Genomic DNA, 16,834 nt, shown 5'->3' with positions numbered 1-16,834 from the left:
TGCTGTGCCTGTCCACAATGAACCCAGTGACAACTCAGAGCCAGACCGCTCTCAAAAGGTACCTCCACGTCACTTTAACAAAATGTCTGTGAAGCCATCTAAAATCACGATAATCGATGTGGCATGCCGTCGTAAGGAAAACGTCCATAATACGTCCAACTGTCTCACAGTGCAGAGAATATCTGTACTCGAGTCCATCGATGTGCTGTTTTCGCAAAGTACGTGTATCCTGCTACAACGCAGTGAAAGAAAATGAATCTTTTACATTTATCTAAAACTACATAAATTATGGTGAATTCTCAGATTAAAAAATAAAGAATAACAAGCATTTCTTACGAATATTCAAATTACGATATACATTGCTGTGTCGGCAGTGACATGTCAGACAGAATAATCTTAATGGAAATCGGCTTCACGCTGTGAGAGAAAAGAAACATTAAAATACAGTAACCACAATGCGTTGTGAGAATATCAGTAGGCAAACATTGCCGTCTGCCTTCTTACTGTTCACACGAGCATGCGTCTGCCACTCGTGTTGTTATGCAAGCGCACAATACTGATTTCTGCAGCGTGTATGTTTTTATATACTCGAGTAGATGCCCATAAGGATACAGGCTAAAGGGAGGGAAAGGAATGAAATGTGAACAATATTTTACTTCTGTAGGGAAAAAAAAAGAAATTATTACATCTGTCTTTTGCCTCTGAGTCACAAAACATAAAGCAAATGAAAATGTGTTCACGAGACCTTAACCTATGCACGTGCCAATTACAAGTAACTGCCCCAAATGAAAAATTTAAGTGGTACCAGGAAGAGTACTTAATATCTATGAAAAAGTAAAGTCAAGGTGCAGAACGGAAACAATGAAGAATTTATCTCTTTCCGGTTAGGCCTATTATCTAGAGGCGAAAAAGAATGAGAAATGGTATTATCCTGTAAATGAAAAAAAAAAATACACTAGCGCAAGCAAAGTCAGAAATTCATCAAAACAAGTACATCGTAATAAGCGTCTTCAACCCTTCTCATTGCTGTTCACAAAAAAATGCATATTTTTGAAACAATGAGTTTATCTTCCTGTAAATTCATAGCCTTGTATTATCGTTTTGCAACATCTTTTCTCAAACCATTAGAAGTACTACTCGTCAGAGATACACATCAAAACATAATCAACAAAGCACGCAACAAGGGTAAAATCATCAGATAGTCCCTGAAAACATCAATATGACACTTCATATCACAAATAATAAACGTCTGCAAAATAATCATAAAAAGATCGCTATTCTCACTTCCTATTATCTCATCGTATTCTCATTATAAAAATCTATAAATCATTGCTACACATACTTCATCTATAATGAAGGCTTAAGTCTTCACTTCACATACGACACCGACAATAAAATTCTTATAGTGAATGAAGAAATCCTGGTTATATCTCAGGGTTTGAGTATCTCAGTGCAAGACGCTTAAATTGAATATCTCCTCCGATTACTGACAGTACGTGGTATACCTGTGAAAAAATATATACTCTACCTGTTTTATCAGTACTGTCTGGAATCCGAAGCTGCATACTTCTGTACGTTAGCTTGTAAGAGAAAATGCTTTATGACGCGCAAAATTCGATTTATTGTTTCTCGTGTTGCTTTTATCTTCTGTGATGCCTTTGTCATTGACGAAAAAAATCATTGCTGCCTTCTTTTACGTAATCTCTGCTTGTAAAATGATGTAGTGTAAAGATCGGGGTGAGTTATGTTAGAGCTTGCGTGATGTGTGTTCTGTTGTATCTATTGCATAAAAATAATGACAGTGAAAATTAACATACAAAGTGGCTTGTACGTATAGTACTGTATGAGAAAAAATTGTTATTTTCATGTACACATACATGTCAGTGAAAGAAAACCTCTAGAAAAAGCTTAACTGCTACTCGCAAACGCTTGACGTCATAAGAGAGTGAAATACGTGTTGTCAGAACATAAGTGTTGTATATTGGAATGGTGTAGTCATCTCAAGGAAGAGTAGAAAGTCAAATAATTATACAATGAAAGGTTTTATATTGGTGAGGTGATGGAAACCTCTGGAAACTTTCGTTCTGAGTGTTTCAAGATGTACTACGTTCGGAAGTGGGATTCGTCGACTCCGAAATCGTCCGTTATACAGGAATACAAATATTTGACACCTGTTCTTTGCTTTAGAAGACAGAGTGTGCTCGAACTAAAACTTTTTGTCCAACTTTGAATTTTCTATTGTGACTTACCTTCTTTATTAGCATTTTCCTTTTCTCAGCTGCCTTTTTTGTATTAGTAATTGCAATGTCAATCAATTCACGATGACGTAAACATTGTGACTTGGGGAGAGAAACAAGTTCTTTTATTTTGCCTGGCGGATTTTTATTCTTCAAAACTAAATGTGGCGAGAGCAAAGTTGAATCATTAGGAATTCTATGAACGGTGTGCTGAAATATCTGCCCCATTCAGTGTGTTGTTTGGTTCGTCTGTTGCTGCTTCACAAGTGTCTACCTTGGCTTTGATTCTTCCCCTGTATTGTCGAGAACAAAAGATGGGTCAGTGAAAAATTGTGTATACCATTGTGTATTGTTTGTGTGTGAAAAAAGCTCCAATCTGTTAATTTCCTGTTCCTCGATGGAAATGCTCTGCTGAAACTTTACTGTTAATCTCTTGAATTAAACAATGTTGTCCCTGTGCTTTAATGATCTGCCAAATAATGTTGTACATGAAATGGTCCCTGTGCGCTGATCATTTTCGTAGCAAACAGATCGTGAAATGGAAATGTCTCACCTCGTAATGTAGTTGCTTGGAAACGCAGTGCTTGCTGCTCTCCGCGTGCCAGTTGCAAAGTTCTGACTACAGTTGCTGAGAGCTTACTGCCGATGCTCCAGCCAGCAAGTAAACTATTTTATAGACATAACTGAGTGAGGGACTCCTTTAAATAAAAATGACTTGGACCGACGATGTGGACAATGCTCTTAGGTGAAATATTCGTTTAACAAACAGTTTTTACATTATCTGATATATTATTAATTGTATGAAATTTATGTTACAACATGCACTGACATTGAAAAAGGACAACATTGATGTCAAATGCTTACTCTCACAATTGTTAGAAAAATAATTGACAGACATGAAAAAACCCTTACAGTGAAAATTAAACAATCTTTAATGAAAAATCTCAATTCCCTTCACATGGCTGTCTAATTCAACAATGAATCTAACTACGCGCGACTGCAGTGCCACCAAATAAAAAAATGTTTCCTTTATCCCAGCAGCGATGACAAAGACGAACACACCTTCCAGCGACATAGCTGCTCTGAGCAAAGACAGCGAGCGAATAATAAGCGATTCAGAAGTGTCTCTTAGCGGCTTAGCCATACGTAGTAGGTACAAAATCCAGAAGTGCAAATAACAGACTCCCAGTAGACCTGTCCAGTGACAGGTTTGTTCTCCTGCTCTTTCTCGGCAAGTTAAGCTGTCTGTTCTGGCTGCCACCATTTACTCTGCCACCTGCTGGGCTTTAACTCCAAATAAAGATGAGGTACTGGAAAACTGGTGTTGACATATGGCCAAATAAGTACTTCAGTCTTTCATCTGCTAAGCGATTACATCTTATTGACGATTTTAATATTACATCCTGGAACCTCGAATGCTGTCTACAGATTCCTGTATGAAATGTAGCAATGGCTTTGTTCGCCTTCTCTTTATCAGCATCTTATGGGTGCCGCCACTTACTCTGCCATCGACTGCGTTTTAGTTGCAAAGGGAAGACGCGCTGCTGCAAAGCTGGCTTTCAAATGTAGAGAACTGATTACTTCCTTCTTTACTCTGGTAAGTAATAACATCTGGCTACGTTTTTAACATTACATCCTGCTATCTCGAATGCTGTCTACATATTCCCTTATGAACTGCACTAATACCATTGTCCTCCTGTTGTTTTTCAGCACATTTATGAATTTATTCTGGCTGCCACTATTTTTTCTGTCAACAACTGTGTTTTATTTGCAAAATGAAGATGCTCTGCCCGAAAGAAGGCTTTTAAACACACAGGAATCAGTACCTCCTTCTTTCATTCGGTAAGTAATTACATCTGGTTAACATTTTTACTATTACGTTCTATATATTGAAAGCATCACCTCGGTTCCGAGAGTTCCGGAAACTGTACATTTCCGCCCTTTTTATTGCTCACTAAAACCACACATTGCATGTTGTCCCACCATACAGCGAGACCTTCAGAGGTGGTGGTCCAGATTGCTGTACACACCGGTACCTCTAATACCTGGAAGCACGTCCTCTTTCATTGATGCGTGCCTGTATTCGTCGTGGCATACTATCCACAAGTTCATCAAGGCACTGTCGGTCCAGATTGTCCCACTCCTAAACGGCGATTCGGCGTAGATCCCTCAGAGTGGTTGGTGGATCACGTCGTCCATAAACAGCCTTTTCAATCTTGCTGCACTCGCTGGACAGTGTGTCTAAGGCGTTCAGACTGACCGGGTTGCCTCCAAACACCTCTCAGACGTTTGTCCGGTTGAAGGCGTATGCGACACTCATCGGTGGAGAGAACGTGACGCCAATCCTGAGCGGTCCATTCGCCATGTTGTTGGGCCCATCTGTACCGCGCTGCACGGTGTCGTGGTTGCAAAGATGGACATCGCCAGGGATGTCGGGAGTGAAGTTGCGCATCATGCAGCCTATTGCGCACAGTTTGAGTGGTAACACGACGTCCTGTGGCTGCACGAAAAACATTATTCAACATGGTGGCGTTGCTGCCAGGTTTTTCTCCGAGCCAAAATTCATAGACAGCGGTCATCCACTGCAGTAGTAGCCCTCGGGCGGCCTGAGCGAGGCATGTCATCGACAGTTCCTGTCTCTCTGTGTCTCCTCCATGTCCGAACAACATCGCTTTGGTTCACTCCGAGACGCCTGGACACTCCCCTTGCTGAGAGACCTCCCTGGCACAAAGTAACAATGCTGACGCGATCGAACCGCGGTGTCGGCCGTCTAGGCGTAGTTGAACTACAGACCACACGAGCCGTGTACCTCCTTCCTGGTGGAATGACTGGAACTTTTAATATTTTTTGTGCGATCTGAAATTTAAAAACCTCTCTCACACCGGCCTGATTCAGCTTCACTGATCGGGATAGTAAAAAACATGCGTATATTAAGGGAATTTTCATTCACAAAGCAGGCTTATCACATTCACACAGTTCAATACTGTTCTATCCTGATTAAATTGAGCTTAACTTAAATTGCATAAGGCAGTGAAGCAATTTCGAAGTCTCGGTGCGATGAAAATTGTCAGTCCATCTCCTGAAAACATTTGTAATAATTATTAACTTTCGGTGACTACATGGGGAAGACCGGAGATCTGCTGGTAAGACGGTGTTGGCCCATTTATTGAAAGTAATAAACTGGATATATTGAGCGTACAAAACGGCAGGTTCGTCCAGTGTGAATCAGACGTTCCCCACCGATCCCGTGCAACACAGCGTAGTAAGCAGACACTGTCAGTAATAATCAGTTAAATAACACGCGAACACACTTACTTTAGTTTAGTTCGTGTACTAAATTCCTTCTCATACAGAATCTCATCAAGATGGCGACTAACTCAACAATACATACATATACATCTTCGTTCTTTCACGGCTAATCGGCAAGCACCCCTTCATTCTTTTCATAAGAGAAAACGTAGACAGCAGAGGAGCTATTCCATGGAGTAAATGCACGCTCCAAGGAATAATAGGACTTGAAACTACTTTGCATTGATAATCATCGTATATTAAAGTTCAGGAATCGGTAAGATAAGAAGAGATATTTCGAGATATGCACTGAGTTATATAATTTATAAAATTTCTGAAAATATCGCGGAGAGACCGCTGCAAGAGACATTTCAAACTGATCAGCTGTCGGAGCCGCTCCATCTAATAGGCGCTGCTCATGCATGGTTGTTTAGATCTTTTGGGACGGTTTAGTGACATCTCTGGACAGTCAAAGGGACCGTGTCTGTGATACAATATCCACAGCCGACGTCTGTCTTCAGGAAATCTGTGAAGCGGGGTGATGCAAAACTTTATTTGATGTGTGTATTTGAAACAAAACATTTAGTTCAAAACTACTGACCAAATTTGCCTGCTTAGTCAGCTTCATACCTGTTATCGCCAATAGTGCGGAACGAAACACTTCGTTTCAAATAAACTAACTGCCTCAAACGAAAAAAATTAATAGAAGCAAAGTTCTCCACAGAACTGACGGAAATTGCTTCATTAAGACATTAATGATTGGTTGTTAATAACGTGGTAATACTATAAAATCAGAAAATTGAAACTACTGACTTATTTTAGTCTTTCATTATTATGAGAATGTATATTAATTCACTTGATGGCTGCCAGACACAGAAATCCGTTTCGTTTTCATTTGATGTGGAAGCTGTAAAGGAAGAGAGACCGGCAATATCACGAAACATACACAAGTCACGTGGAGAATGACCCCGCACTGTAACAGCTTGCTCTGCGCATGCGCGAATCTGGCATTATTAAAAAAAATTTCTGGGTAGCATCTGGCTACTCGCTGCTGCTGCTCATACGGCAAACAGCCGCGTTTCAAGTAGCCAGGAGCGGGAGAAGGCACTGCTCGTACGCGAATTCAGCTCTGCGCATGCGCACGAACGCGCTGGCAGCTGCTCACAGGAACCTCGGGCGTCCTACGCAGTCGCCGCCGCGCGTGCGCAGTGGCGCCTGTTTCCTGGCGCTCCCTGGCAGCCGCTCAGACGGACGTAAGCAGCCGTAGCGAGACGAAAGGCCCCACAAAATTGTCGCCAGAAATAGAAAATACTCTTTTCCGTTACAGATGTGACACAGGCTGAACTTAATTTAATTGTTATCAGCGTATGAGGCGGAATGTACAAAGTAGCTGTTTAGCGGAAGAGTGGAACTGTTTTCTGGCAACACTTCGATGATTAATTCTGGTTGGGAAAGACGGTAGCTTTTTAGTTTCATTCCGTTCAGCTAAACACAAATCTAGAAAGAAGAGGGATTTGGTTCGTGAAAGCGGAAGGAAAGCGTGACGCATTACAACTGTGACAACACTCATGTTGCCATTTTTCCAGATGTCGATGAGTCTATCACTACTTTGTGTGTGGGTGACGTTGACCTTTCCACAAGACCTGCACTTTCCAGCCGATTGACACAGGTAACAATGAACACCTGACCCACCCACAGTGATAATGTGTATTACCCTGTATCCGCCTCTTAACGCCTCTCAATGAAAGCGTCCTTTTATCCCAAATTCAGAGACTGGTTTCATTGTTCACGGTAGACTCACTGTGAACAGCGGTCCTATTCTTTACATATCAAACAAAACGTACCAACAGCTAAATATGAATTATATACTTTTAAGACCTTCTTCGCGGTACCTTCTTTATTATCTTTCTGGACGTGATTTTCTGCGATGTTTTGGGAGCGGATAGTCCAACTTGGTGAAGCTACAAATTCTTTCACTCCTTATATCGTTAGCAATATCGGAAATCATGTCATGCAAGATGGTGTTTCTGTCACTGATTGGCTTTTCTATTGCTTCATAGCAATAGGTCCAAAGTGTGTATATTAAACGTCGCGATTATTAACGACCGGATTTCACGTTATTCTGCATCTTCCTATTCATCGGATTGCTTTCCACCAGGGCTACCAGTATGTAAGCATTCCTTACCACACACTTCTCAGCACGTTCTTTCATCCCATACACCAACGCTTTCTGTACTTGCGGCATGGAAATTTTAACTCTTAAATTTATTTCGGAAACATTTGCTGGTCATCTAAGTCACTATCGTTGGCCGTTTCTTTACGAGAGTAACTGCCTACGATTTCTTCACTTCGGAGAACCAGCAGTCGGTTTTATCGAGCATTTCAGTCCCAACGAACCACATGCTGCACTATTCAAACGCTCATCTGAGAGGTTAACTACAATTTTGTTCTTCACACAGTCCTCACAGGCGTTTGCCTTTGATGAGTGTTTCATTTTGATGCATTCAGTTGGCGCCAATCCTAAATCTCCGTAACAAGCTGCGAAACATTCACGGCACTCACTATGACCTGGGTGGCGAGACTGAACGCGAAGAATTTTTTTAACACGAATTACGCTCATGAGGTGATGGTGCGGATTTATTCTTTGCTGGGCGTTGTGTAGCTGTGGCTGTGGATAAATGACGAAACGTGTAAGCAGTGGGCGTGGCGGGAATTGTGTACGACGTGAGATCGACTTAACGGCACTACTTTCAGTTCTGGAGGACACGGTGTGTGTTTTGCCGTAACCTCTCACACCTCGCTACAGCCGGCAGCTGGGTACAGGAGTGCGCTTGTCGCCTCTACACAGGGTGTCCAGCACCACGGCGACGGTGTGGAAGATTGCGTGCGACGTGGTACGAAATGTGTAATGCAGTTACTACCGCAATATTGGGTATAAATATGAGAGGACGCGAAAGAACAAGACTAAAGCCAACAGGCGCTCGCCATCCAGAGTAGCTTAACTAGGGTCGGCGGACGAGAATCTGTGTATTCAGAGAGGTACATCCGTGTGGGCGTCTCTCCAGACATACAGAACTCACAACTGTCGGCCGAAACCGGGCAATATTTTATGCAAGGATGGCCGCCCTGCATTGTGTAGGATGCGGTAATGAAGTTACGTGTGTAAGTGGTGGTCAAGTGTTGGTCTGTTTCTACTGTACTCCACTCCGTTCCACCCCCGATTGGATTCAGGAGATGATACTGCCGCTAAACTGGACGCTCACGCTTTTTTGAAAATGCCCATAATGCAGAAATATCTCGTGTTGGCACTTGAATGAGAAATGGAAACGGGGTGTCCTATTTTCTGTGTCAATTTTCTAGACGTCTGGGCCACAAATCTGAATGAAGTTGTGAATTTGATAAATGAACTCAATTTCTGTAGTATCGGTACAACCATATTCGTTGTAGGTGTGTTGCCGAGACCACACGTGTTGCTTCCTTTCACGGCAGTAGCAGGCAGTGTGTGTGTCGGGCGGTCTGGCTGTGTACTCGGCCTGCCGTGTGCTGGAGACAGCGTTAGATCAGGGGGACTTTGTACCGACATACGTCGAGTAATGAAAACATGTCCGTATTTCACATACTTGTAACTGTGTAGTTTGTTATTGTTATGACACTGCGTACGGCTGAAGTTTGCACAAGAAATTTCAAAATGGTTCAAATGGCTCTGAGCACTATGGGACTTAACATCTTTGGTCATCAGTCCCCTAGAACTTAGAACTACTTAAACCTAACTAACCTAAGGACATCACACAACACCCAGCCATCACGAGGCAGAGAAAATCCCTGACCCCGCCGGGAATCGAACCCGGGAACCCGGGCGTGGGAAGCGAGAACGCTACCGCACGACCACGAGATGCGGGCGAAGAAATTTCATATTGCAACATAACGTTTTGTCTCGTAAGTGAAACAACTGTCGTCCAAATAGTGTTTAGTGTTGGTACACCGTATACGGCCATTAGGTAGATGTAACCTGCTGAGATACAACTGCGAAATTACTGGTAGATCGGGGGAAAATATCTTTGTAATATCGTGACATTAACATCGAGCCGGACGCTGGTGTCTGCGATCACGGCTGAATTTTGAATTGTTGAGTAGAACTGGAGCTCGAATCGCCAAACAGTGTTGCAGATTTTATATGCTAAGTGATAATCCCGATTTAGTTTCGGCCTCCCCGTCGCGTGGCCGGTCTTCTCTCTCTCTCTCTCTCTCTCTCTCTCTCTCTCCCTCTCTCTCTCCCTCTCTCTGCTCGCAGCGCCCCTACCGCCTGTCCCCGCCCCGCCTGCTGCTTCTGCGCATGCGCGGCCCTCGGCCGGATTCGCTGCCCGCATTCTGCGTCGCGCCCCCACCTACGACTTTCCCCGCGCGGCGTAAATGTCGCCCCCTGCAGCTACTTGTACGTGGATAAAAGTGCTGTAAGCGTTTTTGCCTAAACCACCAGACCGAATGTTTACGCAGGTTTTCGTCACGTAGAGAGTAACGCAGCAAGTTACAGGTGTGGATCGCTTACCACAAAGAACTCTTTCTTTGGCTCGAGTGCCATTGTTGACATTCGGATCTCTGTCACTTCTGTACTCTTCTCTCGTGTTCTGGCGTGCGCCGACGCGCACTTGTATGGAAATCGGTGCCTTATACTCATCGCTGTGATCCTAAAGCGTACTGTACGATGCTCTTCAACTTCTCCCACTGACACCCACGCTGTTTGTGCTGCAGAGGAAATTTTAGTGCTGACTGCTCAGGTAGTCTGAAGCCTGTTTCTCGTCGCTCTTGCTAGGCAGAACGACCTTCCCACCTTTCTTTGTATTCCTATTTACAGTCATCCTCAGTGATGCTGTAACGGCCGTGTGATCGCCGATTCCCAGTTCTACACCAACATATTCGAAAAGTTCGAGTCTCTTTGTTACCGGCAGGCCTAAGATGTTATCTTCACCAGTCGGTTCTCAGACTAATGGCTCGGGGTAGTTTTTGGGTAAAGTACTTGGATCAATTTATTATGATTTTCTGGCCCTACCACCAGTTTTAGCCACCTGTCTCCCTGTATAGATGGCAGGATAAAGTTTCCACCTAAAATGGCCAGCAAATTCACGCGAAACATTCTCCAGGTTCCCCTCAAACTGTTGCGCCGCTGTTGCCGCTGAGTCTATGGAAGCATCTCACTACCACATTTGAGGCAACCTTAACACTTCTGTCGATACAAATTATTTTACATTCGGGATCTCCACTGATCTCTCTAATGTAATCCTACTTCTCACTGCTTTAAACACCAGCGATCGACCTCTCTTAACGACCTACGTTGCGACCGGAATTTAGAATCTCGTTGCTACTGACTTCGCGTTTCACCCAGCTTTCCGTCCCTGCTACTATGTGGACATTGTTACCGCTTTTAAGCGAGATTAGTTCTGAGAACTTTCCGCAGACGCTCCTGCAGTTAACTAATACCACGTTGAGACAGTGAGAACAATTCAAGGCCAAGTTCTCCAGATTATAGCGTGCTGCATGCGTGACGGCGCTGGATCGGTTGTAATAAACACGTCACGAGTTGAGTGGATTCTGGGAGCAATGGCCACCCAACGTCGGTCTGTCGCCAAAGGACGAAAAACCAGACAGAGCTCTTAACAGACGAGTAGTCGGAAGATATTTCTCGCACCGTCCCTGAGGACTAACCTGCCACAGCATTTCACTTACCAAATATTCTACAGTCCTCCGTTCCGAATCATTGATACATGGGAAGCATGTCAACAGAAACGGCAGAATTTCAGCTCCGTTCTCGATTGCTTCCTGAGTTACAGTAAGCCTAGCGTCAGAATGAACCTTGTCCACTACAGTTGTGAAGCAGCTTTTTGGAAAAGGAGGACAATGCAATTTCATAATCTCAATACAGTTCAACAGAACTGTACAAAAGTTAAATTTTGAACGGAAGTACGTGAAGGATGCGCTCGGCACTTCTGCTAATCGTAATTGGAACTGATACTTTGAGCTAAAACTTATGAAAGCTGTTTACTCTTGTGGACGTGGAAGTTTTTCAGTCGATTTCAAACTTTTTTATGAGAGTACAACACATTGGCGACTGGAACAGGAAAAGGCTGAAACTCCTGTGGTACTCAGAGTATCCTCCATCACACACCAGAATGGATCTGTGAAGATATCATATCATTTCAGACGTTTCTGATCGGTAAATTGTTTCAGAAATATGTTATCTTGTGAATTTTTAAGCAGTTTGACACAAACTCAGATGTGTTAAATTTTATGTTCATTTGCATTATAAATACAAAAGCAGTTCTGGTACAGTCATTGTTTCCATGTCTAAAGATAAGGATTAACAGTATCCAGGGCCAACATTTTAATCTAAGTCATTAGTTTTGTAGAGAAGTTGCGTATATAAATTACATTCAAAGCGGCCTGCTCTCTCGCAGGCAAATCGTTTGATGAACTGGCTAGAGGGGATTTCGCATCGTGTAGCGTGTCCTTCACATACATTTTTATACAGTTCTGCTGCACTGTATTGAGATTTACGCATATCGATATCAAATTTCAACAATTTCGCACATGGTTCAAATGGCTCTGAGCACTATGGGACTCAACTGCTGTGGTCATAAGTCCCCTAGAACTTAGAACTACTTAAACCTAACTAACCTAAGGACAGCACACAACACCCAGCCATCACGAGGCAGAGAAAATCCCTGACCCCGCCGGGAATCGAACCCGGGAACCCGGGCGTGGGAAGCGAGAACGCTACCGCACGACCACGAGATGCGGGCTGTACGAGTCAAAGTAAGTGTAATTTTATTACCTGTAGCTCCATGACTTGCGTCACCGTCTCAGCTGTGCCGTTGTGACCGATGAGTGTGGAGACTCGTGTGCGTCGTTGCGAAATTGCTTTCGTGTGCTGAAACTCTGGCCTCGGTGTTCTGTCTCCAATACAACTAGGATTGCTTTGCTCGTTGCAATCCTTTACCTCAAGTAGAGACAACAGTACCAGATAGAGAGGATTTCCTTCACATTTTGTATGCGTGTCATGTTGTGGTCTGATTGTGTTTAGTTCAATGTACACTGACTGTATGGTTCCAGATGATAGTCGCATTATGTGGTGTGAATACCGCTACTACTATGTCATTGTTATTAAACACAACAGGTACGGTAGAGTAGAATGTTTGCTGAATATGGAGAAGTAAATTGAGTCTGATATCAGGAGCGAGAATTCTGGTGATAGAAGTGATACAGCGTTAATCTCGGTATGTTGCAAATTAGAATAGTCTGATGTAGAACCTTGTAGACTGGTGTGAAATACTTTTCAGCGATAAGATATTATAGAGCAGTTGTGTTTGTTCACAATGAACTGATGACTTTTGCCATGTTTAGTCTGGAAGTCTACTCGAGACATTTTTGTTGAGAGGAGGATTGTCCATTGTTATATGAATTATTTTGCTGTTATCTGGCGTTGTCTGGGTTTTGCTACAACGTTCCTTATGTGTGTGCTGTATGTTACTTGAGGAGGACTGAAATTAGTGAGTCACAATAGGATTGAGTTTTTGGATCTTTATTTAAAAAATTATGAATATTGCTCTCGTACAAACTCTTTCAGTTCCTGTTTTTTTTGCACTGAGTTCGCTGGACTGCCTGCCTCATGACAGCATCTCCACCAGCCGCCTGTAGCCAGACTCCCTGGCGAGGTCCAGCGCTGTCTGCCCACGACGAGTTGTGGCCCCCCTGTCGGCCCCCGCGACGAGCAGCTCAGCCGCCACTTCTGCGTGGCCATTGACTGCCGCGTGATGCAGCGGCGTCCACCCATCATCATCCCTGGCGTCGACCGCCGCCCCCGCCCCCACCAGCAGCCTCGCCGCCTCGACGTCTCCCCTGACCGCTGCCCAGTGCAGGGCGGTCCGCCCCCACCTGCCCCTCACCACCACGTCGGCCCCTGCGGCGATCAGCGCCCTCAGCTCCCCCACTGCCCGCTGCTTAGCCGCCTGGACCAGCCTCCTGCCCCTCTCCTCTGCAGAGAGGCTCCTGCACAAAACACACAAACTGCCACTCTCTGCTACAAACACACAACACACAGAACGAGGACAACAGTCACACGAGGAAACAACTGTTGCGAATACAAATCTGTCCTGAAACAAACCTACCGTATTCCCCCTCCCACAGTACAAAACAGTGCGCAGTTTTGTGTATGTATTAAATTACAGCAAATCTGTTCTACCCCCCTCATAAGAAAATCTTCCTTCATCGTCCATTACAAATAGCATTATACAACCTCTGAAAGAATTTCATTACCACATTTTGTCACACTCATTCCTGCAAGTTGAAAGGTGGCTACACTGAGCCACAGCGCCAGAGATTGCACCAAAGAGTTTTATTCCGCCGCCTCCACTGGCAGTTCTTGTCGAGATGTGGCAGTTGTCAGTGCTTGCTGAGATGTCGTAGTAAAGAGTTCTTGTCGAGAGGTCGTGCTGGAGTGTGCTTGTTGAGATGTGGTAGTAGCGAGTCGGTGTTGAGATGTTTTAGTAGGGAGTGCTTGTTCCATGTTTTATGCAGTTGTTTGATGGGCTAGACAGCAGATGTTGTTCTAATGGAGATATTGTAATGATTAGAGTGCTTTTCATCAATATATATGAAGGTAACAAAACTCGCTTTTTTTTCTCATTATTTCAATGTCTTGAATAATGCGTCATTACAGGTTCAGTCAACAAAGCATCTGGCTTGTCTTCTTGTATTAGAGTGTAATTCTGGTTTTCTTGCGTAATTATAGTATTTCTATTTTCTTTAATTACTTCAGTATGAATGACATTTAAAATTTCTTGTCTTATTGAAGAAGAACTGTGCCAGATGTGTACGTTGAATCACACTTCCACACACAGAACAGCTACACTTGTGCTTTGTTGGCTTCGTAGATTTTATAGTTGCTGGAGACTTAATTAATTGTGTTAACGGAAATTTTCTTTCATTCTTTGTTGTTGTTCTATGCAGTCTTTGCCTGTACAAAATGTTCACTACATGAGCCCACAAGAGAAAACTGCTCTGTGTCATTATCGGTTTACATGCAAACTGACACTTCGATAATGCAAATACCAGGAATCGTGTTATTGTACATTACACAGCCATTACGCTTACATATTCAAATTTATTGTAATAAATCAAACCTCAGAAAGCAGCATCCTCCTTTAAATGACACGACAAAAGTTTTCTCACTTCGCTACTATCTGGGAATGCAATCCAGCAAGTAAAGACGAAATATCTCAAGTATGGTTTCAGTCACAAGTAACAAAGAGTGTCCAAGTTGAAACTTGAAATGATCTGCCATAAAGTTTTGCTTCCCGGAGATTCGAACGCAGCACTTAATCGGATGGTTAACTAAGCAGAATGAAACGCCAGAAACCGTCATTTTTAACCAGCAATGAGATGACAAACTGAAACCAGGAGACGAAAGTGTTTTGTGTTATGGGCATTCGAAACCAACACCTATCGACACGGACCTCTAGTCACGTGTAGACTTTATATAATGACTTACTTCATTAGCAGCGAAATGTGCGCATTTCTGTATTGTAAATAAAATTATGAAAATTTTCTGCTGACTAGCAATCGAACCCTGGACACACAGTTGTTGACTACATACAAAGATACCTCGACTGTGCTATTCTCTTTCACCAGTAGCTAGGAGTGGCATGTTTGAAAGTGGCACGAAAGGGACGAAAAGCTGCCCGTCTGACTTGGGACTCGAAACCAGTACCACCATTATTGTTAACAAAGTCCAGAGAATCGGTAAAATCAGAATAATTTCTCACATGTATTTTTTTGAGCTCATGTTGCAACTTAAAGTGACATGCCAGGATTCGAACCCAGGGATGTGTCTCTTGTGAACGTCTTTATGACTTTGCAGACAAGTGGAGACAATGAAGCAGTGGAAATGCATCATCTGAAAGTGATCAAACGTGACGAAAAGGGAGATCCGAGTTCGAATTCCAGTCCATCGTCAATATTTTCCACGTCTCAGGCTCGAATACAGTAAGAGTCAAGTGCGCTGCGGACTTGTACAGCAATTGGCTCAATGATTTAAAAAAAATATCGCTTAAGAAAGGTGACTGGTGACAGAGTTTCGACCCGGCGTGACTTCCGCCTCTGTCAGGGCCCAACCTGTAGCGACTCTCCTCCAGGCTACCAGAGGTGGGAGAGATGCTGCTTATGCTTGGTAAAAATGATTGCCGGATGTGAGAAACGAACCCAGACCTTCAGCATATGTAACAAGAATCATTTCAACTTTTTCCTAACTAGCAACTACTACCACGAATTAAAATTCATGCGAGTTGCGGTATTCGAATCCAGTACACGCAGACTAGAAACTCGCGCCCTTAACCCCTTTATTTCATTTAATTTTTTAACCATTCCGAGGTCTGGCCACGACGCCTCCCCCATACCTGTCACCGAGTCGCTGCGCTATTTTCGCGCATTATTTTTTATTTTTTTATTTCTAATTTTTTTTATTTTTAGCACTTCATCTGAAAGACCGTGTTTGCACACAAACTAACTCAGCTGAGAGCGACGCCTTCCAAGCTGTGTTCACGATGGTTTGCTTTCCGATTTATTTCTCAACATCTTGTAAATCGCCCAATGCCTCAGTTCCCGAGGCACGTTTGGAAAGCTGGTCTTCTGCCATCACTGAGCACTGCACGCGCTGGAAGCTCCGTGCTGAGATTCCTGATACAGCGGGTGACGATGAATGTAACGCAGAACAGCAGAAATCAGCGCAGTCGCTTCTGGCTAAAAGGAGTTTTAACATACAGAATGAAGTGAAATAAAGTGTACTAAAAAGTACCACGTGTTCTGTCGTGAGGACCAGCTTTTCCTCCGAGATTCCTTCAACACAAAATAGAGTGCTTCTGACCTATGTATTTCAAATTAGATTTCTGTTTCCTTAAAAATAAATAAGGCAGTAAGAAACACCGTTTAACACAAAAGAGCTTAAGGACGATTCATTATGATGTTCTTGCGTTCACGCCTTTTTCTATTCACTTTGCACACTGTACCACGTAACTGTATGTACTGAAACATGTTGCGAAGTTCCTCTCGCAGTTTCCCGCCTCAGCGACGCACGCGCCGCCCCGTGGCCCGCTTGTGCCCGGCGTGCGTGCGGCGACCCACCCAGCGCCCGCCCGTCTCGCTTCCCTCTGCTGGCAGGTGGTGCGTTGTCTGTCCTCTTAGCCAGTTTACAGCATTCCTTTATTCACGCGGCACGTCGCTATGATTCAAGAAAATTGGAAGGCAAGGTACTGGGAGTAGAG

At 43.6% G+C, this 16,834-nt stretch overlaps 1 protein-coding gene across 2 annotated transcripts in view; it reads right to left on the bottom strand.

Annotated features, from left to right (window-relative positions):
• Window positions 1-13,127: 13,127 nt before the first annotated feature.
• Window positions 13,128-16,834, bottom strand: part of LOC124554034 — a 112,981-nt gene continuing 109,274 nt past the window's right edge. For both annotated transcript variants that reach the window (XM_047128068.1, XM_047128069.1), the window contains exon 4: window positions 13,128-13,565. In XM_047128068.1, coding sequence (XP_046984024.1) covers window positions 13,184-13,565 — 382 coding nt within the window. In that variant the 3' untranslated portion in view covers window positions 13,128-13,183. The remainder of the gene's footprint in view (window positions 13,566-16,834) is intronic.

Source organism: Schistocerca americana, chromosome 11 (genome assembly GCF_021461395.2).
Source record: "Schistocerca americana isolate TAMUIC-IGC-003095 chromosome 11, iqSchAmer2.1, whole genome shotgun sequence".
In the NCBI taxonomy this organism is placed as follows: domain Eukaryota; kingdom Metazoa; phylum Arthropoda; class Insecta; order Orthoptera; family Acrididae; genus Schistocerca; species Schistocerca americana.
This window is presented reverse-complemented; position numbering and strand designations above follow the sequence as displayed.